This window comes from Caretta caretta, chromosome 26 (assembly GCF_965140235.1).
Source record: "Caretta caretta isolate rCarCar2 chromosome 26, rCarCar1.hap1, whole genome shotgun sequence".
In the NCBI taxonomy this organism is placed as follows: Eukaryota; Metazoa; Chordata; order Testudines; family Cheloniidae; genus Caretta; species Caretta caretta.
In genome coordinates this window covers 403,730-428,602 of record NC_134231.1, presented here as the reverse complement: position 1 = coordinate 428,602, position 24,873 = coordinate 403,730, and the positions used below count along the sequence as shown (strand labels likewise).

The window sequence follows — 24,873 nt, the reverse complement described above, 5'->3', positions numbered from 1 at the left end:
TGTCTATACATACCAGGATCACATTAGCTCTTTTGGCCACAGCATCACACTGGGAGCTCATGTTCAGGTGATTATCTACCATGAGCCTGAAGTACTTTTCAGAGTCACAGCTTTCCACGACAGACTTCCCCGTGCTGCAAGTATGGCCTACATTCTTTGTTCCTACAGTGTAATTTTATATTTGGCTGTATTAGCACACATATTGTTTGCTTAAACCCAGATAACCCAGAGATCTAGATTGCTCTATACCAGTGGCCTGTAGTCTTCATCATTTACCACAGACATCCTTGCTCTTTATGGGCCTGTTCCTACAAGGTGCTGAGCGCTGTCAAGTAGAGTTTGTGAAGTCAAGGGGAGGTTGGAAGTTTTTGACACTTCTATTAGTCTCTCAGCACTGTGTAGGACCCATCCTACCCGCAGTAAATCGTTGAAAAATTATTAGTTGCTATATGTTTTCATACTTTGACTTTAAACCAATGGAGCCACCCTAAACAATTTGTCTCTCTCTTTAGTGTTAAATACTTCAAAAGTATTTGAAAGGTGTTGTCCTACTTCCCATTCAATTGACATTTAGTCATGCTGTCCCATTTGGTTCTTTAAAAAAACAGTTACTAACCTTCCATAACTGATGTTCTTCGAGATGTGTTGCTCATGTCCATTCCATGTTAGGTGTGTGCGCTTGCCACATGCACTGGGGCCAGAAGTTTTCCCTGTAGTGGTATCCATAGGGGGACTGGCTCTGGTCCCCTCTGGAGCGGTGTGCATGTGTGTCGGTATAAGGGATGCTGCCAGGTCCCCCCTTCCTCAGCTCCTTCTTGCCGAAACTCCGACAGAGGGGAAGGAGGGCAGGTCATGGAATGGACATGAGCAACATCTTGAAGAACAACAGTCATGGTGGTAAGTAACCGTTTTTTCTTCTTCTTCGAGTGCTTGCTCATGTTCATTCCATGTTAGGTGACTTCCAAGCAGTATCTGTGGAGGCGGGTAGGAGTTCATGGATGTGTTGATTGCAACACAGCTCTGCCAAAGCCAGTGTCATCTCTGGCCTGCTGGGTGATGGCGTAGTGGGTCGTGAAGGTGTGCTGCTCTGCAGATATCCTTGATAGGGACTTGTGCTAGGAAGGCTGCCAGATGCAGCCTTGAATGAGCTGTCACTATCAGTGCAGGTACAACCTGTGTCAAATCGTAGCAAGTACAGATGCAGGAAGTAATCCAAGACGAAAGTCTTTAAAAAGACACTGGGAGGCCTTTCATCCGATCAGCCACTGTGACAGATTCGAGTCAATCTACGGAAGGGCTTGGAATGCTCTAAGTAGAAAGCCTGAGCCCGCCTGACATCTAGAGCGTGCAAACGCCTCTCCTCGTTGGACACGTGAGGCTTTGGGCAGAACACCGGGAGGAAAATGTCCTGGTTAACATGAAAACACAACACCACCTTTGGAAGGAAAGCAGGATGGGGAGGCAACTGAACCTTGTCCTTGAAGAACACCGTGTAAGGGGGCTCTGAGGAAAGGGCTTTAATCTCAGAGACTCGCCTCGCTCAAGTGATAGCCAAAAGGAAAACAACCTTCCACGACAGATGCGCAAGAGAACAGGAGGCTAGGAGGCTCAAAGGGAGGGCCAGTGAGCCTAGAAAGGACTAGGTTAAGGTCCCATTGGGGTACCAGGTCCTGGACTGGGGGGAAATGTCTTTCAAGGCCCTTAAGAAATCTGATCGTCATTTCATGCAAGAATACCGATCTGCCCTGGACGTGAGGATGGAAGGCCAAAATGGCTGCCAGGTGCACCTAGATCGAAGAGAAGGCCAGACCTTCATGTTTTAGGTGAAGCAGGTAGTTCAGAATGGACTGCAGAGATGACTGGGTCCTCCGCTCTGACGCCCAGCAGGAGAAGCACTTCCACTTTGCCAGGTAAGTCACTCTAGTGAAGGGTTTTTCTACTCTCTAACAGAATGCGCTGGACTTGACTAGAGCAGGCGTGCTCCTTTGGGTTCAGCCACACAGCATCCATGATGTGAGGTGGAGAGAGGCGAGGTTTACAGAATCCTAGAATATCAGGGTTGGAAGAGACCTCAGGAGGTCATCTAGTCCAATCCCCTGCTCAAAGCAAGACCAACATCAACTAAATCATCCCAGCCAAGACTTTGTCAAGCCGGGCCTTAAAAACCTCTAAGGATGTAGATTCCACCACCTCCCTAGGTAACCCATTCCAGTGTTTCACCACCCTCCTAGTGAAACAGTGTTTCCAAATATCCAACCTCCCCAACTGCAATTTGAGACCATTGTTTCTTGTTCTGTCATCTGCCACCACTGAGAACAGCCTAGCTCCCTCCTCTTTGGAACCCCTCTTCAGGTAGTTGAAGGCTGCTATCAAATCCCCCTTCACTCTTCTCTTCTGCAGACTAAATAACCCCAGTTCCCTGAGCCTCAGCCTCTCCTCGTAGGTCATGTGCCCCAGCTCCTTTATCATTTTTGTTGCTCTCCGCTGGACATTTTTGTTGCTCTCCAATTTGTCCACATCCCTTCTGTAGTGGGGGGACCAAAACTGGACGCAATACTCCAGGTGTGGCCTGACCAGTGCCGAATAGAGGGAATAATCACTTTCCTTGATCTGCTGGCAATGCTCCTACTAATGCAGCCCAATATGCCGTTAGCCTTCTTGGCAACGAGGGCACACTGCTGGCTCATATCCAGCTTCTCATCCACTGTAATCCCAGGTCCTTTTCTGCAGAACTGCTGTTTAGCCAGTCAGTCCACAGCATGTAGCAGTACATGGGATTCTTCCTTCCTAAGTGCAGGCCTCTGCACTTGTCCTTGTTGAACCTCATCAGATTTCTTTTGGCCAGTCCTCCAATTTCTCTAGGTCACTCTGGACCCTATCCCTACCCTCTAGTGTATCTACCTCTCCCCTCATCTTAGTATCATCTGCAAACTTGCTGAGGATGCAATTAATCCCATCATCCAGATCATTGACAAAGATGTTGAACAAAACCAACCCCAGGACTGACCCCTGGGGCACTCCGCTTGATACTGGCTGCCAACTAAACATGGAGCCATTGATCACTACCCATTGAGCCCGACAATCTAGCCAGCTTTCTATCCACCTTATAGTCCATTCATCCAATCCATACTTTTTTAACTTGCTGGCAAGAATACTGTGGGAGACCGTGTCAAAAGCTTTACTGAAGTCAAGATATATCACATCCACCGCTTTCCCCATATCCACAGAGCCAATTATCTCATGATGCAGCAATCTCCCATGATCCTGAGAGCAGGTCTGGGTGGTTAGGAAGTGTCCATGGGGATGCTGTTGCCAAATCCACGAGCATGCTGAACCAATGCTGAGGCGATCATGATGACTTGGCCCGGTGCCTCTAAATTGTCAGGAGGGTCCTGCTGATAAGCGGGATTGGTGGGAAGGTGTACATCAGGTCTTCTGTCCAAGACAGGAAAAAAGCATCTGAGAGCGATCCGCTGTCAAGCCCTTGAAAGGAGCAGAACTGGTGGTACTTCCTGTTCTGCCTGTTGGCGAACAGGTCCACTTGGGGAGTTCCCCAGCTCTGTAAGATCATTCTGATGACTTCTGAGTGGAGGGACCACTCGTGGTGAGAAAAGAACGACCTGCTAAGGCGATCAGCCAGCATGTTTCGGACGCCAGGAGATGTAGAGCCTCTATTTATATGGGGTTCCAGATAGAAGAAATCCCACAGCCGGAGGGCTTCTCGACAGAGGACCGTGCTCCTCCTTGCCTGCTGACATAAAACATGGAGGCCATATTGTCCGTCAACACCTGTATCACCTGATGGAATAGTTGCAAAAGGAACACTTTGCAAGCTGAATGGATGGCCCTGAACTCCCTGACACTGATGTGCAATGCCAAGTCTTCCTGGGATCACAACCGCTGGGTCTTTAGTGATCCAAATTGGCTTCCCACGCATCCAACACTAGCACCATTATGGGTTTTGGGGTCGCAAAGGGTACTACTTCGGGCATATTTACTGGGTTGGACCACCATTCCAGAGCAGTAACTACTTGTGGTGGAATTGTGAGGACTCTGTCCAGGTGGTGCCTGGCTGGGGTGTAGACCAATGCCAGCCACATCTGGAGGGGTCTGAGACGTAGTCGTGTGCGTTGAATTACATATGTGCATGCCGCCATGTGCCCTAGCAACCAGATGCATACCCTGGCCATGGTGATTGCGTGACCAGTGAGTTGGGTAATGAGATCCGACATGGCCTTGAATCCGGGTTCTGGGAGAAAGGCCCTGGCTCGGATAGAGTCCAGAACTGCCCTCAATGAACTCTACTCTCCGTACTGGGACCAATGTGGATTTTTGTTCGTTTATCAACAGACCCAATGCTCAGCAAGTGACTTGGACCAAATCGATGCTGCGATGAACTTGTACCCTTGAACGACCCGTGATGAGCCATGAGGTACAGGTAGATTTGAACGCCCTGGCGCCTCAGATAAGCTGTGAACACCCATGCATTTTGTGACCACCATTGACACTGTAGCCAGGCCAAATGGAAGCACTACGAACTGTTAGTGAGCTCGTTCCATTACAAACCACAGGAAACTTCTGTGTCCATGGAAAACTGAAATATGAAAAATACGCATCCTTCAAGTCGAGGGCGGTGTACCAGTTTCCAGGAAGGGGATAATGGAGGCCAAGGAGACCATGCAGAACTTCAACTTTTTGAGATATTTGTTGATGCCTCACAGGTCCAATATGGGACACAGGCCCCTTTTGGCCTTCAGTATCAGAAAGTACCAAAAGTAGAAACCTTTCCCTCTTAGATGCATGGGGACTTCCTCTGCGGCCCCTACTTGCAGGATGGCTTGCCCCTCTTGGGTGATAAGTTGCTCCTGAGAAGGGTCCCTGAAGAGGCACACCCTCAAAATACCCACTTGCTTCCAGGCAGGTGGTGGAAGGAGCCCAAGTGGGAAGAAGGAGCTAGTTGTTGGCCTTGACTGCGCTTGTAGCCCTTGCCCTTCTTACAGCAGAGCTCCGGTCAGGCCTGACCACTTGGTCTTTGAGGTTGCTGCGGCTTAAACCTCTTTCTAGAAGAGGCTGGTGTATAGAGACCCAGGGAACGTAGAGTAGCCCATGAGTCCTTAAGCCCATGTAACTGTTTCTGTTTGTTCTGCAAACAGGGCTAGGCATCAAAAGGTGGGTTCTGAATTGATTGTTGAGCCTCCGTCGACAGCCGTAGCGATGGACCTGGCAGCTGAGTCTGCCAAGTCAGAGGTGGCCTGAAGGGAGGACCTTGCCACATTTCTCCCTTCATCTAAAATGACAAGGAACTCCTGCTTGGAGTCCTCTGGCAGTGAGTCTGCGAACTTGGCCACAGATTGCCACACATTAAAATCATACCTCCCGAGTAAGGCCTGATGGTTTGCCACTCGTAACTGGAGGCTGGCAGACGAATAAACTTTTCTGCCAAATAAGTCTAACCTCTTGCCGTCTTTGTTTTTGGGAGTTGGGCCAGGTTGTCTCTGCCTGTCTCTCTCGTTGGCCGCAGAGACCACTAGAGAGTTCGGAGCCAGGTGGGAATATAAATACTCAAAGCCCTTTACAGGGACATAATACTTCCACTCTGCTCATTTGGAGATAGGCGGGAGAGAGGACGGAGTCTGCATAAGGCTTTCATCATCTTTACTATTCCTTCGTGGATCGGGAATGCAACCCTAGACAAGTCCACCATGGGCAAAATGTCAAAGTATCAGAGGTTTCGGCCAGTTCCTCTGCTTCCCATCCCTGGTTTGCGGCCACTTTAGCAGCTCCTGGTATGCCTTGGCATCGTCCTGTGGCACTGTTTGGGACGGTCCCGCCACTGCCTTGTTGGGTGAGGGCGGGAGGAGGGGCTGGCTCAGTGTCCCCCGCATGGGTGGCCTCCACCAAGGTCGGAGGGCTCCTGGGGACCTTGCTCGGACTCTTCCTCTGAATCTGGAGGGGGGTGGGGGACTGTTGCCGACCTCCTCTCTGACACCCCCGACACTGAACGCTGCATCTGGGTTTCTGATTCCTAGGAGAACCCCCACGGGTTCCAAAAGTGCCACGAGTTACGCCATTGACCCCGGGGCCATTCACCAGTGGGTAGCCCTGGTGGAACCCCTACAGATCTGGCTGGGTGTGCCTGGCTCAAGGAACCCGCCATCTCCTCAGCCTCAAAGGCTGAGGAAGAAAGTTCCTCCCTTGGGGACCACAGTGGCACTGATGCCATGTCCATGTCCCCTCTGCGTCTACCATTCTGGCGTCTGCGGAAGAAGTGCTGGGGCTCAGGGTCCCAGTGCGCCTGTCTGGGGACTGGTGGCGGAGATCGGCGGATCGGTGACGGTACACGAGCGATCGACACCTAGAGCTCTGGGAACGACGCTGGGAGTCTGGCGACCGACAATGGGGCAACAGAGAATGCAGTCTCGACTCTGGAGATTGGTGCAGCAAGTCTGGGAATCTGCGTCTCGGCCCCGGGGACCAGTCACGTGGTTCTGGGGATCAGTGTTGTGGTGCGGATGATCTCTGTTGCCCCGAGGAGTGACGCCCATGCTCTGGTGACTGGTGCCATGATCCCGGAGACCAGTGGCATGCTTCGGCTCTGCATCGCCTGTTCGGCGAGTGATGCCACGCCTCGGGGGACCAATGCCAAGAGTCCAGCAAATGGTGCCAGGAGCTCTGGTTGTTGTGGGCAGGTCGGAAGTGCATCTCTGGGAATCGCTGCTTCGACGCCGACCACTGTGGAATGATGCTGCACCGATGGAGACCGTTGTACAAGCCCCAGTGCCGGCTTCCCTCTGGAGATGACGAGGTCTTGACGGGGCATCGGTGGCACCAGCAAAGACATGATGTCTTTTGCAGCCTGGAAGGCCTCTGGCTGGAATCTCCTGGTGCCCATCCCTGGGCTAAGTCCCTTAAGGGGCTATCTAACTTACCTGCAGTACTATTTCGCTAACTATTAAGAGAACAAAGAAAAATACTTATCTAAGAACTATTTACACAATGAGTGACAGGAAAAAAGAACCACTTCCCAAAGCAAGGAGATGGGTGAGGAGCATCACTGGCGGTAAGAAGGAGCTGAGGGAGGGGGGAGCCGGCGGCACCCCTTATACTGGCGCATGTGCGCACCACTCCAGAGGGCACCAGAGCCGGTCCCCTACGGATACCACTGAGGGAAAAACTTCTTGCACCGGTACCTGTGGTGAGCACACACCCCTAACATGGAATGGACATGAGCAAGCACTTGAAGAAGAACTTAAATTTTCCATATCAATAAGTTCAATATAGATTTACAGGTTTTAAGGGGCCTCCCACCACTTCCCTTACATTTTTTGAGAGATTGATGCCGTAGGGTTTGAATCCATAAAAATGTTTCTTTAATTATAAATTGAATATTCCATATATTACAGCCTTCATGGTTATGAAATTTTTTTCCTTCATAAAAGCTGACCAAATGAATGGAACAATCCAGCTGAAATTTAAATGCAAAATGTCAGGAAAGTCAAAGTTATTGCCAGAAATGAAACTTTCTAGAAGCGCAGTACTGCCATATCACCTATATAATAACCCAGTTAAAGTCACTAATATCATCCTCTTTTTAAAAACCAAAACGTCAAGATTCACAAATGCCAAAATTGAGTAAATGTGTTTTTCTTCCACTTCTGTTCACCTTTCTTATTAGTTACCCTCTTCTTGTGTAAGCTCTATAATTAGATTTTAATTTTAATTTCTTCTGGGCATGGACCTTTTATTTTTATTTGTACTGTTAAGGATCCAGAACATTTTTGGGCACTGTAAAAACAATAGTGAATCAATCATATCTTGGTCCCCTTATGATGATGTAACGTTTTCTGTTATAAGGATATATACGCATGCACATCTGTGTAGTATATGTGACTAATCGAAATCAGTGTCTACTTAAATCTAAACAGAAGGAGCCTGGTAGCAATCATACTGAAAATTGCCCTTCCTTGTTTTAACTGTAAGTTCTAAGAATTTTAGTCTTACATGGAAAAAAGATCACTCTCTTCCATCATGTAAACGACTGGACACTATGGTATTGGATGTTTTAGAAATGCTAGTAATTTAGAGAGCAGAGTACATTGAAAGGATACATTTTGTCTCTCTAGAGCACAGACTTGCTCACAGAGGCATCTCTGAAGCCAAAATTCCTTTTAAATTCAGGCCTTGGACAATGTACCACCCCTTTCCCCATTCTATCTAGTGGCCCCAATGTGGCCAAGACACAACTCACCCTCTGGCCTGAGACCAAATTTCAGACCATAAGGTGACGTTTTGGGGACGTAATAAAACATTTTAAATGTTTGTCTTAGCCTAAAGATAAATTATTCTGGAAAATTTGAGCCAAATCCCTCCTAGACAGGGCCTAAAAAATCCACTTGCCTGGTATGACATCAGTTTCTGGCGAATGACATAAGTTTCTGCAGAATCTGAGCTTTCGTTAAAAAACTTCCTAGCCTTTATGGTTGTGAAGAAAATCTTCTCAATGTGAACTGACTGTAAATGAATCCAATGTAGTCTTTCTGAGACTGAAACCTCCTCCTGTGCACCTGCTCAGAGCTTTCTCAAACTGCAGCAAACTAAAAACTGATTCAAGTTTTTGATGAATCTATAAATTCTTCTCCAAAAATGGCCTGCACTGAACTAGTTATAATGACCTTTAAATTGTTATCTTGTTAAATGAGAGAAATTCACATTTTTCTTAAAGCCCAATGCCATTTTCTGCAGGATCTGCAAAGACGTCAGCATCAAAAGACACAGGAGTACACAGTAAATGATTCCAGTGCAACAATATCTGATATAGTGTGCTCATTTCTGGGAACATATTACTTGAAAGATACTGACAAATTTGAGGCAGTTTGGAGAAAAGCAACAGAACTGACTGGGGGCAAGCAGGATTAAGTCACATGGGAAGATAAAGAACATTAAATATATGTAGCTTGATTAAGCAACAACTGGAAGGACAGGAATTATTTGGTATGGTAAACACAGCCATAACTAGGAGACATGAGATAAAATTAAGAGAAGAAAAATGTAAGTCAAACATCAGGGGAAACCTGGAAATGTGATGTATTAGTTTATATAATAGTTTCCCAGGGAAAGTACTGGAAGTCTCATTGCTTAAAATGGACCGGATAGATCTTTTCTCATCTCAAGTTATTTTTTTTAATCTTAACTATTGCATGTTATGACATTTTGTTATTCTTTCTCCCCAATCCATGTTGCATTCACACTTTTTTTTTTAATTTAATTTTAATGTAAATGGGGATTAGCACTGTAGGAACACAATGGTGATTGGTGCTATATAAATAGCAAAGATAGACAGAATTACATCATTACCTCTTCAACATGTAAATACAATTAGGGATGATTCTCCTCTACTAATGAGAGGCCAGTTGAGTGCTATGAATTACTTAGGAAGTTCCAGTAAGAATCACTGAAGGTGGGATGAGAACACCAAACATCTCCTTCTTATGGTCCTTTATTTTTATTTGGCTGTTTGCCCTCATAAAATGTAGGCAATCAAAGAGCTCCCACAGGGTATATGCAATGTATTAAGCAATAGTGGAGCATATAACAACTGTGAATTAGGTTATTAGTGAAATACCTGAATGAGAGATGCTACATCTATAGTGTTACAGCACACTAAATGCCACAGTTCAGACCAAATTTATTTTTCTTGTCTGTATTAAAGGTTTAGTACCAGAGTACTTTGGGGAAGGATGAGAAATTGAGGCAAGTATACCCAATATAAATGAGGAACAGATCCCAAATAGACCCTTTACTGTCTATTCCTCCTACTTTATTTAGTCACTGTAAGGGGAGGCTGAGTAAGAGGTTGCTGCGATTTGCTTTGCTTTTATTTCTCTAAGTGATACATTTGCGTAACCATTACTACAGCCACATATATTTCCTTCACTAAGGAAGTTGAATAGGTGAAATGTGAAGATGACCTGTTATCTCTTCACATGCTGAGATGATCTTTGAATATAAAAATACATTTTTCACATGAGTTATAAATATCAGAGGTTGGTTTGATTGGTAATCTGTGCCTAATTAGATATTTTATCTGGAAATTACACGGCAGTGTGTACCACTTCCTGAGGGATTCAGGCTCATCAACTCACCCAACACCCTTAACTATATCAAGGTGCCAATTCACAGCTTGCTCATGAAACATACCGTTAGTGTCATCAGACTCCTCTTCATCTTTGGACTTCCTCTTAGAGGAGGGTCTGCGCCTGAGGGTATCCTGGGGGGGTAAGTGGCGAAAGTAGCCCCGGGTGAACAGTTCACTCTCATCCTCTTCCTCTTCCTCCTCGATCTCAAAGGTAGGCTCTAATCGGGGCATTGGTCTCTCGGAGTCAGAGTCCTCAAAAGGTTCGTCTAGTACCTCTGTGGTCTCAGAGATTGTTTCAGTGACAACACTGCTGTTGTGGTGCTTGCGCTTACGGACTCGCCTCTTCCGATGAAGAATTGGTTTCTGGGAGGAGGGGGAAAAGGCATTTGATCACATACAGCAAAAATAAACCACTGAAAAAATGGAAAAAAAAAGACTTCTGAACTCAGTCTGCGTTGGCTCAGCCTCCAAAATCTAGACACTCTTGAAACCATGGCCCAGACTCTCCCCTCAGTGATGAAGGTGAAAATACAGAGGAATACTACTACTACTACTGCCCCCCTCTTGTACAGCAATTTTGTCAGTAGATCTCAAAGCACTTTGTAAAGGAGATCAGAGTCGTCATCCCCATTTTACAGATGGGGAAACTGAGGCACAGAGCAGTGATGTTAGTTGCCTAAGCTTACCCTACAGGCTAGTAGCAGAGATGGGGCTAGAACCCAGCTCTTCTGAGTTCCAGTCCAGTGTTTTATTCACTCAGCCACACTTCTATGAAGTTAACTGGATTTACACCAGTGTAACACAACAGAATCTGTTTGTAAGAGCTGAGGATCAACAATCCATCAATGGCCTGCTATATAACAGTTCGGCAGGTTTACTGTCCAACAGCTAACTAACTAACTAACAGCTAACTAACATAATTTCAGCACATATGTATGTGAATTAAAACCATCTACACAGATCATGCCGAAAAGATGACTTCTACTTTTTGTTTGCAGCATCCTGCCACTAACCACAAGGCTTTCTTGGTCATGTTTATAGAATTCATATCTCCAAAGTCAGGCATGGTGAAGTCCTCACATTGCAATTTATTTTAAACTTGCTGATTAGTTAACATTGTTTTGTGAAGCTCCTTTTCTAAATGAATGCTATTTCCATGTTTATTGTGTTGTATATGACATAAAATAGATGTATTTTGTAACAGAAGAGACTGGAAAATCAAAAGCCTAGGGGAACGGGGAAAAGTGAGCTGTAGCTCACGAAAGCTTATGCTCAAATAAACTGGTTAGTCTCTAAGGTGCCACAAGTACTCCTTTTCTTTTTGCGAATACAGACTAACACAGCTGTTACTCTGAAACCTCTACTAAAAGAGTTAGCAAAAGTGTTCTCCACACATTGCCTTCTCCACACATTCGAGAAACAAGGACAGTCTCTTAGATTCTTTGAAAAGAGGCAGATCAGACGCTATATTGTAACTTGTATAGCTTTAAACCAAGTATCTTCAGCAATGTACCCCAAGATGGTACCAATCCAGGGAGAACACGTACTGCAGCATGCAGCCAGAGATGAGGAGCACAAGAAGCACGTACCTTTCGTTTTAATGTTGGCTTGGTGAGAACCGGTGGAGAGTTTGAACGAGGACTCACGGGCTCATCCTCCTCGTCTTCGCTACTCTCACTAAAGCACCTCAGGAGAGTCCTATCCCCATCACTATAGCGCCGGGGCAATCTGTCACACTCCTCTGTAAATCTGCATTTCAGGGGCTCGGTGCTGTTCTTTAGCTGCCCCCTCCACATTTCCATGCCTTCACTATATCGCCTCCGGGGTGCTGATGACTTTTCAGCTTTGCCATACTGTCCCTGAGGGACTGCAGACTTTTCCTCATCTTCACCATAGCGCCCCCGTGCAGCTGGAGATTTCTCCTCACATTCTCCACATCGCCCCTGGGAGGCTGCTGACTTCTCCTCGCATTCTCCACATCGCCCCCGCGAGGCTGCTGACTTCTCCTCGCATTCACTACATCGCCCACTGGGGACTGCTGACTTTTCCTCCATGAGAAGTTTCTGTTCCTTCTCACTAAAGGGCTCCTGCAGCTTTTTTCCTTTTCGGCTCCATCGGCCTCTCCGTGATGTCTGGCTGTTTGCAGGAAGACTGTCCAGGGGAAGAACTTGCTTATTTGGCCGTATAGAATTGTTTGGAATTACGTCTGGCTTTTTTTCACTCTCTGTAGGAGAATAAGGCTCTTGCTCCTTCTTCTCCCACAATACAGATTTTACCACCTGAATTAAATAAAAACAAATAAATTTCACATATTTTATTTAAATTATGTTTCCATCCTGAACCCCACCCTAAAAAAGCTCTTGACCAAGACAAGGGACAGTACTGGAAACTGAAGGACTCAGAACAAGGTATCAGGGATGACTCCTGGGAACTGTAGAATGGCAAATAGATAGATCTCGAAGGGCTGCAAAGGGGATCCAAAATCCCAGTTTGATAATGTTCTCCCACAAGCTGCCTGACAGCTTATTTCTGTTACCAGTGACCATATTAGTTTACTGATACCTGCTGGAATGAAAATATAATAATCTTACACCAAAGCCCAGTATCTGTTAAACCTTGGAGGAAGTGGGATGTAAAAGCCCTTTTTTCATATATTGCATATGGTCAAAGACAACAGAAGTAATTTTCTGTAGCAATGTAGAGTCAAGTGTATTTCACAGTTTAAATGCTATAGCAGTGTGCAATCAGCTTGTCAACAAGAGTAAGGTAATCTATTTAGGTCACTCCTCAATGCTGTTACTGAAGTGACAAAGTGAATTGCTTGAGGATATGATGGCCTCCTGGTTTCCCATGCTTTGTGGGCAGTGATACAAGAGCAGGGTCACACTGCTTTGGTGTTCTTCAATGTGTATTTTCATACTGGCTAATGTCTTCTGCGTTTTTAACTGTAAACTTATCTTTGAATATCTAGGTTGTCTAATGTTTTTGAAAAAAACAAATATTATTTAAGGGAAAAAATCCATAGGAGAATTTCTAAATTATTACAACCTTGGTTCCATTTTTACAGTGTGTGGCCTGTGCATTTCTGTAGGTTAAAACAAATTAGTAATTGTTCAGTGACAGCAGTCCCTGTGGAATTTCTAACCACGCTGCACCAGGATGGGCTCTACTTCCCTCCAGACTATGCCCCATTTGGATTTCACTTTTCTGGTTTCTGATCTGAAAATAGACAAGCAACCTAACCAAAATTCTGATGTCTTCTACCATTAAATAAAACCCCATAGCTTCCTATTTAAATTTCTAGTCTGGAAACAAAACACCGTATTGTCTGGGGAGGTACAAGAGCTGTCCAAGTAGGACTCAAATGGCACACTATGGTCTATATACAGAGAACAGATTCACTCTTACACTGACCTCTCTCTCCTTCTGCTGCTGCTCTTCATTTTCTCCTTCCTCAGTCTCTTCGTCTTCATCCTCAGAGACAACAGTGTTGGAAACTATAACAGGTGTCCAACGCAGACATTCTGGATCTACATCTACGGGCCGGAGATTCACCTGGAGCTTTGCCATATGATCCTGGATAAGTTTCTCCCGACGAACAATAACAAATCTGTGAATAGAGAAAAATCCTTCAGTCTGCCATATGTGTGGTGCACACTTTAAACACAGACAGAGAGAAACTGATGCAAAGCAAGATATGAAAGGAGGACTCTGTACCATCAATCGATGCCCATCATGTCAGACTTCAGGAAGGAAAAGTAGCAGAGGACAGTCTGAGGGGACAACATTCTATCATCTTAGATATCCTAAGACTGGGAGGGAGGACACCTTCAGTCTTTAGAGCAGCGGTTCTCAACTTATTTATCGTTGTATTAGCTGGGCCACAGGTTGAGAACCACAGTGCCCCCCACCTAACCCCCTATGCTCAGAGCCCTCTGCCCAGAGACCTCTCTACAGAGTGGGGCTAGGAGCGGAGAGCCGGTCGTGTGACAGGGACCTGACCCCAGACCCTGCTGCTTGGGGCCAGGGGGCAGTTGGCTGCCCGGACCCAGCTGCGTGAGGCCAGCCGGCAGCCCGGACCCCAGAGCCCGCCCCGAGGCAGGGCTACCCGGAGCATGGACCCCGCCACGCGTCAGGGCAGCCAGCAGCTCAGAGCCTTTAGCACACAGCTGAGCTGGGCCGCAGCTGTGCGCTAATTGGGCCGCATGTTCAGAGCCGCCGCTTTACAGAGACAGCACTAATGTCTTTCCATTCCTTGCCACTGCTAACAGTGATATTGTTAGCTACAGAGCAAACTGCAAGTTAAATGTTACAACCTCATTTGATTTTAGGGGTAAATAGTGAGGTGGCAAAGTTTGCAGGTGATACAAAATTACTCAAAATAGTCAAGTCCAAAGCTGACTGCAAAGAGTTACAAAGGAATCTCACAAAACTGCGTGACCAGACAACAAAATGGCAGGTGAAATTCAATGGTGATAAGTACAAAGGAATGCACATTGGAAAACATAATCCCAACTATACACACAAAATGATGGGGGTCTAAGTTAGCTGTTTCCACTCAGGAACGAGATCTTGGAGTCATCATGGATAGTCCTCTGAAAACATCTGCTCAATGTGCAGCAGCAGAAAGAAAAGCTAACAAAATATTAGGAACCATTCGTAACGGGATAGATAATAAGACACAAAATATCATAATGATACTATATAAATCCATGGTATGCCCACACCTTGAATACTGCCTGCAGTACTGGTTGCCCCATCTAAAAAATATATATATTATAATTGGAAAAAGTAAAGAGAAGGGCCACAATGATTAGGAGTATGGAACAGTATCCATAGGAGGAGAGAGTAAAATGACTTGGACTGTTAATCTTAGAAAAGAGACAACTGAGGTAAGATGTGACAGAGATCTATAACACCATGAATGGTGAGGAGAAAGTGAATAAGGAAGCGCCATTTATCCCTTCACTTAACACAAGAACCAGGGGTCACCCAATGAAATTAATAGTCAGCAGGTTTAAAACAAATGAAAGGATGTACATCACACAACGCACAGTCAACCTGTGCAACTTGTTGCCAGGGGATGTTGTGAAGGCCAAAAATATAACTAGGTTAAAAAAAAAAATTAGATAAGTTTATGGAAGATAGGTGCATCAATGGCTATTAGCCAAGATGGTCAGGGATGCAACTCCATGCTCTGGGTGTCCCGAAGCCTCTGACTGCCAGAAGTTGGAACTGGACGACTAGATGGATCACTTTATAAACTGCCCTGTTTTGTTCATTACCTCTAAAGCATCTGACACCGGCCACTGTCAGAAGACAGGATACTGGGCTAGACTGACCATTGGTCTGACCCAGTATGGCCATTCTTATGTTCTTAGATGAGGGTATTAAGACTGTGGGATTGGGTGTATATACACTGGGGGAGAGGCAGCCTAAAATGAAGGGAAGGAAAGGATGAGAGAGACACACTCATTACTTAGGGTACATATCAAAGGCTTAATGCTACTCAAGAACACAGTCAAAAGGCTAAGTCCCAACTACAAAATGTGCTTTAACTGTGTTCGGGGACATCAGTGTTATAACTTGAGCTGCTGACATGGTCACTTTTATAATGTAAACAAGACCTTTGTTGCAGGACAAAGAGTACCTTTGCTCATGTGATTTTGAATGACACCATTCCATACTACCTCCACAAAGAAACAGGAAAAGTAAAAAGACACATCACTGCTATTGTGTAAGAGCTGATGGTATGTTACTTGGCTTTGATGCTCAGATTATATATTTGCCCTTCTCAACATTCACCCTGGCATATTACTGTGTGATCTGTCCTGCTAATGCTGTCTGAGCAGTCAGAGCCAGCTCCTGGGGAGCAGGGGAGATGTTACACCACCCAAGTGTATGAATATGACCCCTCCCCCAGCTCTGTACAGTTGTATCTGGATCCCAGCTGAGAAGCCGTGCGATTGCTATACTCACTGGTCCTTGCGGAAGTCAAGCATTCGCAGGTGATGCAGAGTGGAAGTGATGTCTTGAGGGCAGATTCCAGTGAGTTTGCTTAACTTTTTGATGCTGATTTGCTTGTCATTTTGATGATAAAGGCACTCCAATATTACACTTTTCCAATAAGCCATGTATGAAAGACGGCCCAGATCAGACAATGGCTTCTCTGGGGACCCTGCTTGGCCCTCACGCTTTGATAGCAGATAGCCTAAGGAAACACAAAGCAACTTCTCACAAGGACTGGCATATGTAGATACCAACTGTTACATCCTATCCCAGTGGCAACATTATAGAGAAGTTTGTACAGTGGCATTCTTCCAAAAAAGGGACGGAAAGTGTTTGAAAACCAAGACTATATCCTGCATCTACAGGAGACACCGAATAATCGGTCAGATCTTTTCCATCTCTAACCTCCATTATTCTATAGTACATTCAGACATTTATAAACTGCATCCTGCTTTGATTACAGATTATGAGCTATTACCACTAGATGGCATAATCTGCCTATTTTGAACCTAGAGAGACAGGATGGGTGAGCTATCTTTTATTGGACTACTGTTGGTGAGAGAGAAAAGCTTTTTAGCTTACACTGAACTCTTCTTCAGGTGAAGAAGGACAATATAATGAGAAAGTGCCTTGGAACTGTTATCTGGATATTGAGCATGCAGTTAAAGTGCAGAAAGCCTTCTAAATATCCTTTTCAAATTTATTTTAGAGTACACTAATATAGTAATTACAAAACAAAAAGAAAAGGAGTACTTGTGGCACCTTAGAGACTAACCAATTTATTTGAGCATGAGCTTTCGTGAGCTAAAGCTCACTTCATAGGATGCATACCATGGAAACTGCAGCAGAGTTCCATGGTATGCATCCGATGAAGTGAGCTGTAGCTCACGAAAGCTCATGCTCAAATAAATTGGTTAGTCTCTAAGGTGCCACAAGTACTCCTTTTCTTTTTGCGAATACAGACTAACACGGCTGTTACTCTGAAACCTGTAATTACAAAACAGTGTACTGTCACTCTATTGTCTTTAATCATTAATGAAAGACAAGAGGGAAAAGAACTATTTCATAACCGACTTCAGCCTAAAACAGCAGTAACCTTCTCCTCAGAGCACACCCAGATATTTTTGTGCTTGTGAAATTGAATATTCCAGGCACAAAACGTGATTGAAATGATGACTGAGGATTTCAAGGGGAAGCACATATTTCCACCACTTGGCTAAACCAAAAAAATCCCAAACCTTTTAAAAAAAATATTATGTTGGGAAACTTCAATTAGATCCCTGAGCTTCTCATATTCTGGTACTGACCTATAGAGCCCTAATGGGCCTAAGACTGCCTATTTTCCTGTGATATACTACCATAGTTACAGGTTTCAGAGGAACAGCCGTGTTAGTCTGTATTCGCAAAAAGAAAAGGAGTACTTGTGGCACCTTAGAGACTAACCAATTTATTTGAGCATGAGCTTTCGTGAGCTACAGCTCACTTCATCAGATGTATACCGTGGAAACTGCAGCAGACTTTATATACACACAGAGAATATGAAACAATACCTCCTCCCACCCCACTGTCCTGCTGGTAATAGCTTATCTAAAGTGATCAACAGGTGGGCCATTTCCAGCACAAATCCAGGTTTTCTCACCCTCCACCCCCCCACACAAATTCACTCTCCTGCTGGTGCTAGCCCATCCAAAGTGACAACTCTTTACATAATCAAGTCGGGCTATTTCCTGCATAAATCCAGGTTTTCTCACATCCCCCCCACCCCCATACACACACAAACTCACTCTCCTCCTGGTAATAGCTCATCTAAACTGACCACTCTCCAAGTTTAAATCCAAGTTAAACCAGAACATCGGGGGGGGGGGGGGGGGTAGGAAAAAACAAGAGGAAACAGGCTACCTTGCATAATGACTTAGCCACTCCCAGTCTCTATTTAAGCCTAAATTAATAGTATCCAATTTGCAAATGAATTCCAATTCAGCAGTTTCTCGCTGGAGTCTGGATTTGAAGTTTTTTTGTTTTAAGATAGCGACCTTCATGTCTGTGATTGCGTGACCAGAGAGATTGAAGTGTTCTCCGACTGGTTTATGAATGTTATAATTCTTGACATCTGATTTGTGTCCATTTATTCTTTTATGTAGAGACTGTCCAGTTTGACCAATGTACATGGCAGAGGGGCATTGCTGGCACATGATGGCATATATCACATTGGTGGATGTGCAGGTGAACGAGCCTCTGATAGTGTGGCTGATGTTATTAGGCCCTGTGATGGTGTCCCCTGAATAGATATGTGGGCACAATTGGCAACGGGCTTTGTTGCAAGGATAAGTTCCTGGGTTAGTGGTTCTGTTGTGTGGTATGTGGTTGTTGGTATTTGCTTCAGGTTGCGGGGCTGTCTGTAGGCAAGGACTGTCCTGTCTCCCAAGACTTGTGAGAGTGTTGGGTCATCCTTTAGGATAGGTGGTAGATCCTTAATAATGCGTTGGAGGGGTTTTAGTTGGGGGCTGAAGGTGACCGCTAGTGGCGTTCTGTTATTTTCTTTGTTAGGCCTGTCCTGTAGTAGGTAACTTCTGGGAACTCTTCTGGCTCTATCAATCTGTTTCTTTACTTCTGCAGGTGGGTATTGTAGTTGTAAGAAAGCTTGACAGAGATCTTGTAGGTGTTTGTCTCTGTCTGAGGGGTTGGAGCAAATGCGGTTGTATCGCAGAGCTTGGCTGTAGACGATGGAGCTCATGCTAAATGCTCAAATAAATTGGTTAGTCTCTAAGGTGCCACAAGTACTCCTTTTCTTTTTGCGACTACCATAGTTGTGATCAGAGGAGGCAAGGATGCTAGATAGAACAAAGAGGCAGTTGCTGGCAGACAAGTCATTCCCTATCAGAGCCGGGGGCTCCCACTCCTGAGCTGAAATAACCTAGATTTGTTGATTTTCAGGGCATTTTGTAGGGCCCATGTATTTTACCTGGTCCTTGAAGAGAGTTAGGACTGGTCTACCCAGGGAAATTTATTGGCAGAACTATTCCAGTATAGTTGTACCATTATAACAACCTGTGTGGACACTAATTCCAGAATAAGAGTGGCCACACAGAGGTTACCTCAGTATAAGTAAAGTGGTTTAATTATACCAGTATCGTTGTACTGGTAAGTGCAGACAAGCTGACAGTGGAGACTGAGGTACTGGCCAATGTAATGGGGTGTTATTGTTTGTATTTAGAGCTGCTGGTCAGTAAGAGGAGCTGACTGAAATTTGTATTTGAGTTCGTAATTTTATACAAATGACAGAGTGCTCAGAGCCTGTGTATAGATGTTTTTGATTACTCTAAATCAAAAGATAAAATAAACAAACTATTATTAGCATCTGCTTGAGAAACTATAAGTCTCTTAGTTCAGCTGCTGACAGTTTCAACAAGCAATGTAGTTTTAGGGTTTACTTTATTTCAGAAAGAACTACTAAAGTATTACCTATTACCAGCAGGAGAGTGAGTTTGTGTGTGTGTATGTGGGGGGGGGGGGGGGGGGGGCGGCGGAGGGTGAGAAAACCTGGATTTGTGCTGGAAATGGCCCAACTTGATGATCACTTTAGATAAGCTATTACCAGCAGGACAGTGGGGTGGGAGGAGGTATTGTTTCATGGTCTCTGTGTGTATATAATGTCTTCTGCAGTTTCCACAGTATGCATCCGATGAAGTGAGCTGTAGCTCATGAAAGCTCACGCTCAAATAAATTGGTTAGACTCTAAGGTGCCACAAGTACTCCTTTTCTTTTTGTGAATACAGACTAACACGGCTGTTACTCTGAAACCTACTAAAGTAGGGTTACCTTTTGCCAGAAACTCTGCACTGAGCATCTCTACAGCTTTTGGCATGAGGCACTTATGTGGTAAACATGGGAATCAGAGGGAGAATCATGTATTTGTTTTCAGCATTTAGCTTTCCACCAGTTTAAAGAGCAGAGCCCAGAAGCCTGGATGTTTTCTGGTGCTCTCAGAATACAGCTAATTCTGGAGAAGGTATTTCACCCAAGAAAGTTCCTGGATACCTGTACATCTTCCACGTCTAAAAATATGAAAGGCCAAACAAATATGAAAAGGTGAAAAAAACATGAATGTGAAAGTGATCCTTACTGAAGTCAATGAGGAACCTGCCATAGCCCTTACGCTGGTACTGGGGAAGAATCATTATACAGGAAACATTGTACTTCTGTTGGCAGTGCTTCTCCTGATAGAGAAAAGAGAAAGAAACTTGAAAAACAATGGTTTAGTGAGATAGAAAAGAAGCTGCTGTGTGTGAGCTAGTAATTAATCCTGAACTAAAGACTAAGAATGAAAGCCCCAGTCACAGCTCCTTGGGGACAGCAATGCGCAGCAGCGAAGCACAGTCCCCAGTGAGTTAAGATGGAACAGTACCAAGTCATTGTCATTACTACTGAAACAACCACCCCAGGAGGGGGGAAAGAATGAGACAGTGACATCTGCTACCTTCTTCGACTTAGAAACAAAGATAAATTCCTACACTGACGGTCATTTTTAAGTCCCCACCAATCACTCAAAAGCACCAAAATGGAGGTGCTAAAGACATAGAGATAGATTCTCATATCCAAGTAACACTGGTGTAAATCTAGAGTGAACCAAGATTCACACCACTGTAACTGAAATCAAAATCCAAGCCATTGTGTGCTGGTCTAGAAGTTGAAAGATGACCATTGATTACTGCCACTGGGGTTTTTTTGTTTGGTTTTTGCCTTGTTTCTCTGATGGCTAGGATTGCAAGCAAAACAACTACTGCTGGGACAAAGAGACTTGAAAATGTAGCTATTTGAAATCTTTGTTTGGCTTCCTATGCCTGGCTTCTATATGGGGAACACTAAGATATATTCAGCATCAGTGGACTCCGCATTCCTAGCATACAAAATAAAAGGTTTGAAAGGAGGTTCAAATTGCAGACCAAGAAAAGACATTCTCTGCCGAGGAAGAGCTTAGATAGCTTTATGTGGGTAACAATGTTTACTTCACAAGCAGTTCTACCTATCACCATCAAGGGAATAGGAAGTCATTTAAAAACTTTTCCCTTTGAGCTGCTAAGTGCTGTACTAGTTCCTTTGAGGATATGCTCTGTTCAACAATATGAAGAGGAAATTCGGCTTTATTAGTTGCTACACGTCCCTGAATTCTTCATACACTGTCTAAGACCAGGACTGCCACAATTAACGAAAGACCCTTTGGCAACACTATATTTCAAACCGACACAGAACAGGTCCAGCTCCAAGTCCGAATCCAAGATTACTCCATGCTAAAATACTTACTTTCGAGAAATAGCCTACAAGGTGGCAGCCCTTGACATCATTCTGTGTCAGCACATAGAAAAGAAATGGCTCCACATCATAATAGAGTGTCTTGTGGTCCAGGAAGAGTTTTGCCAGCAAGCACAGGTTCTGGCAGTAAATGGTACTGACATTGCCATCAACCTTACAGAAACAGAGAACAAATGAAGTCATTACACTTATCACCATACAATTAACTGATTCTGTTGGATATCTCAATTCATTCTAACCCTCAAACATTAAAGAAAGGATTTCCAGATAATGCATAGTGGCTCAGATGATTGTCAAAGTGGTAGGGTACACTTAGGGGGCACTGATCACTCTGTTATATTAATATATCAGCCTGAAGGAGAAATTAACCCCATTTATGGCTTTTAACATATTTTGAGGTCACTAATCTACTCATGAACTTAGCAGCACTATGACACTCAGGGCTATCATTCACTTCTTCATTCTTTACAGAGCTGAATGATTTAAGGACAAAGAGAAGGCAAGATTTTTAAGGGTATATGAATCCCACATGATCTATATGAATGTTGTAAAGGCATCAGTGTCACATTTTAAATGACACAGGAAAGCAGCAGTTATCAATCATTTTCCTAACTTACCTCAAAGACTGAAATATTGCTCTTTCTGTAAATTTCATTGGCTGGAGGATGAAACCAGCCACATTTCTTCATATGCTGCTGGAGGATAGTTCTACTTTTCATATACTTTAGACAGAATTCACAAAGGTACAATTTAGGTAGCCTGTAAGTAAAGGTAAAGAAAATCAAAATCTATAAATACATTGTATGCTTTTGCTTATTAACTATAACAAAAGTACCAAATTCCTCAGTCCTGCTAATACAGAACTTGAGGGAAAAGAAAATGATAAAAGCAGTCTCACTAACCAAACAACTTAACCAAATATCTACTTCAGCCAAAAATATAAAATAAATCTAAAGCTACCCCATTTCTTTATTCTATAATGAATACACATTTTACATATACACAGTGTTCCACGTACTGAGCTCTGCTAAAGTGTGAAACAGTATCCAATGGAAGTGGTGAAGGTCCCATTGTGTGCGTCAGCTAAAACTCTGGAGAAATACTGTAAGGAACTATTCTGCATTGGGGGGAGGGTTTTGTAATTTTCAGTCTCTAAAATTCAATCTCTAATTTCTATGAAGCCTTTCTCTGTTCAAGTCATTCACTGTGATGGGGTTGATGGTGAGCCTGCTATTATTGACTTGACTCCAATTACTCTCTCCAGCTACAGTGTTAATTACAGTTATTTTAACTAATCCCACAGCATTTGGAAGAGTAAGAATTATTTTTTACAGTGATCCCCGTGCTGCATGACTGGGTGAGAGAGGGTGTTTTGTGGTTTCATTCTTTCCCCTCTACGGTCTTATTTAAAGCTGGTCCACATTCTGAACTGACTTTTTTTCTGAAGGTTGGATAGCTTGTGGTTTAGACAGTTTGCAAGGTTTTCAGTGAATAGAAAACAATATAAAAGCGACCAAATAAATTTTACTCTCTGCTACATGGCAGTCTCCTAGGTCAGGAAACAGACACATTTACCATATTTGGGTTTGGTAAATGTGAGGCATTATGCTGATGACAACTGTAAATAAATATCTGGAACCAAAAATAATTTAGCAACAGTTCATATAGTGTAATTTTAAACAAATTATTCTTAGCAACTTTTCTGCTTATTTCTTTTTCCATTTCCTTCAAGAATGCATCCTGCCATTTCACAGCTCTAAATCAGATTATTTCGAAGTTCACCTCAGCACAAGCTTTAACAGTTTATATTGTAATGTATGCTAATGAATATTGTTTATATTGTAATGTATGCTAAAACTAAAGAACTGATGAGACCTCAAACTCAACTTCTCCAGTCATCTACATGTTTAGTAACAATGTATTGCCAGATCACTTAGCCTGGGAGTGCTCTCTCCCTTAGGAACACAGCATCTCAACTCTCTGCATATCCATCTTATGATACCTTTCAAAAGCATTTGTAATACTTGCAGTATATAGGGACATGAGAGAATTTATCAATTTTTTGATTAGGCCTAAATGGACCCCAAGATACTCATTTCATTATTTATCATAAATCACATATATGCTCTTTATATACTAAAATTCCAGTTCACCAGCCTGGGATTTCTGCACCTGCCAGAGTAACTATCACACAATTTGTAAACACCAATGAAGGTGAAGAGTTTGAACAGTGTACCTTGAGTATTCCTGTGGGTATGGGGAGGAGTACCAGGTGTGGATTTCATACTTCCCAAACTCGATAACCGAAGGGCAGCGGACTTGTGGATCAGGAGGCCCTGTCACCCCTACTTTCTGTTCAAGAAAAAAATATTTTTGTAAATTAGAAAATCAAATACTTATCAGTTTCAGGAGTACAGGGGGGAGGAGGGGAGGAGAAATATGTTTATATCCATCTAGTCTGTCTTCCTCTACATGGCTCCACAGAGAAACAGGAAGATGCTGACATCCGCTTTTAAAGCCAACAGCAATACCACTTACTCTTCATGTATGGCACCCAATCCAGAGACGGGAGAGCTAGCAAACACCTTCATGACAATCAGATGCATTTAATATTACCCACATTTGCTGCAGGTCATAGCCCCAGATATAGCCAGCACGCAACAAACACTCTTATAAATCACTCAACCTAATCTTCTTTCAGTCTAGGTGCTTCTGTGTCCCCACCACTGCAATATCTAAGCAGAGAAATAGATAACTGCTGATGGTGTTTGGACATACACGTACATATATCCAGTGATAATGTATACCCACACACACCACATGCACTGCTGTGAGTTACAACAGTGGCAAACAAATCTCTATTCAGGGTATGGTCATTGGTTTAAGATGTTACCCAAACTCCTATTGACAGTTCCTTATCTGAGTTTGCTGGCAAACATTCTCCAGGATATAAGCTTTGGAATCCAGGAATTGCACACCCTCTCAATTTTTTTCAACTTTTTGTCAGTCCATGATCACATTACTTCAAAAGGCTCCAACACTCACATGGTTAAAATCCAAAGGTTTTCAGTGACTTTGCATTGTCACATGTCTCAGCATGGACTGCATAGCTATTAATAAATGAGACCACTTAGCAGTAGGCTGTCAGATATTAATATGAAGAGTGTCAGTGAAATGCCTATAAATAAATGTATTCCAGTAGAATGAAATAGCTAAAAACATCCTTGGCATTTGGGTTACGGCATGAGATGCTACCATCCCAAATCCAGATTTTTCCATTTAGTATAACTCTATCTGTTAAGTAGGACTAATGAAGAAGGAGGAAAGCTCAGATTATTATTCATTCAGCTCTCCTAGGTGTACACGTTTGAACAAAATACCTCAAGATACAGAAAAGAACAAAAGCCTCCTGTCCTAGA

The 24,873-nt window shown here is 43.8% G+C and overlaps 1 protein-coding gene across 1 annotated transcript in view; it reads right to left on the bottom strand.

The window, feature by feature from the left end:
- KAT6A (lysine acetyltransferase 6A) overlaps positions 1–24,873 on the bottom strand; it is an 81,186-nt gene that overhangs the window by 7,064 nt on the left and 49,249 nt on the right. Inside the window, exons 10-17 of the mRNA XM_048829138.2 lie at positions 23,691–23,806; positions 22,072–22,213; positions 21,446–21,607; positions 20,268–20,361; positions 16,115–16,346; positions 13,550–13,745; positions 11,725–12,414; positions 10,198–10,498 (exon numbers count right to left, since the gene is read on the bottom strand). Of these exons, the coding sequence (XP_048685095.1) occupies positions 10,198–10,498; positions 11,725–12,414; positions 13,550–13,745; positions 16,115–16,346; positions 20,268–20,361; positions 21,446–21,607; positions 22,072–22,213; positions 23,691–23,806 (1,933 nt within the window). The remainder of the gene's footprint in view (positions 1–10,197; positions 10,499–11,724; positions 12,415–13,549; positions 13,746–16,114; positions 16,347–20,267; positions 20,362–21,445; positions 21,608–22,071; positions 22,214–23,690; positions 23,807–24,873) is intronic.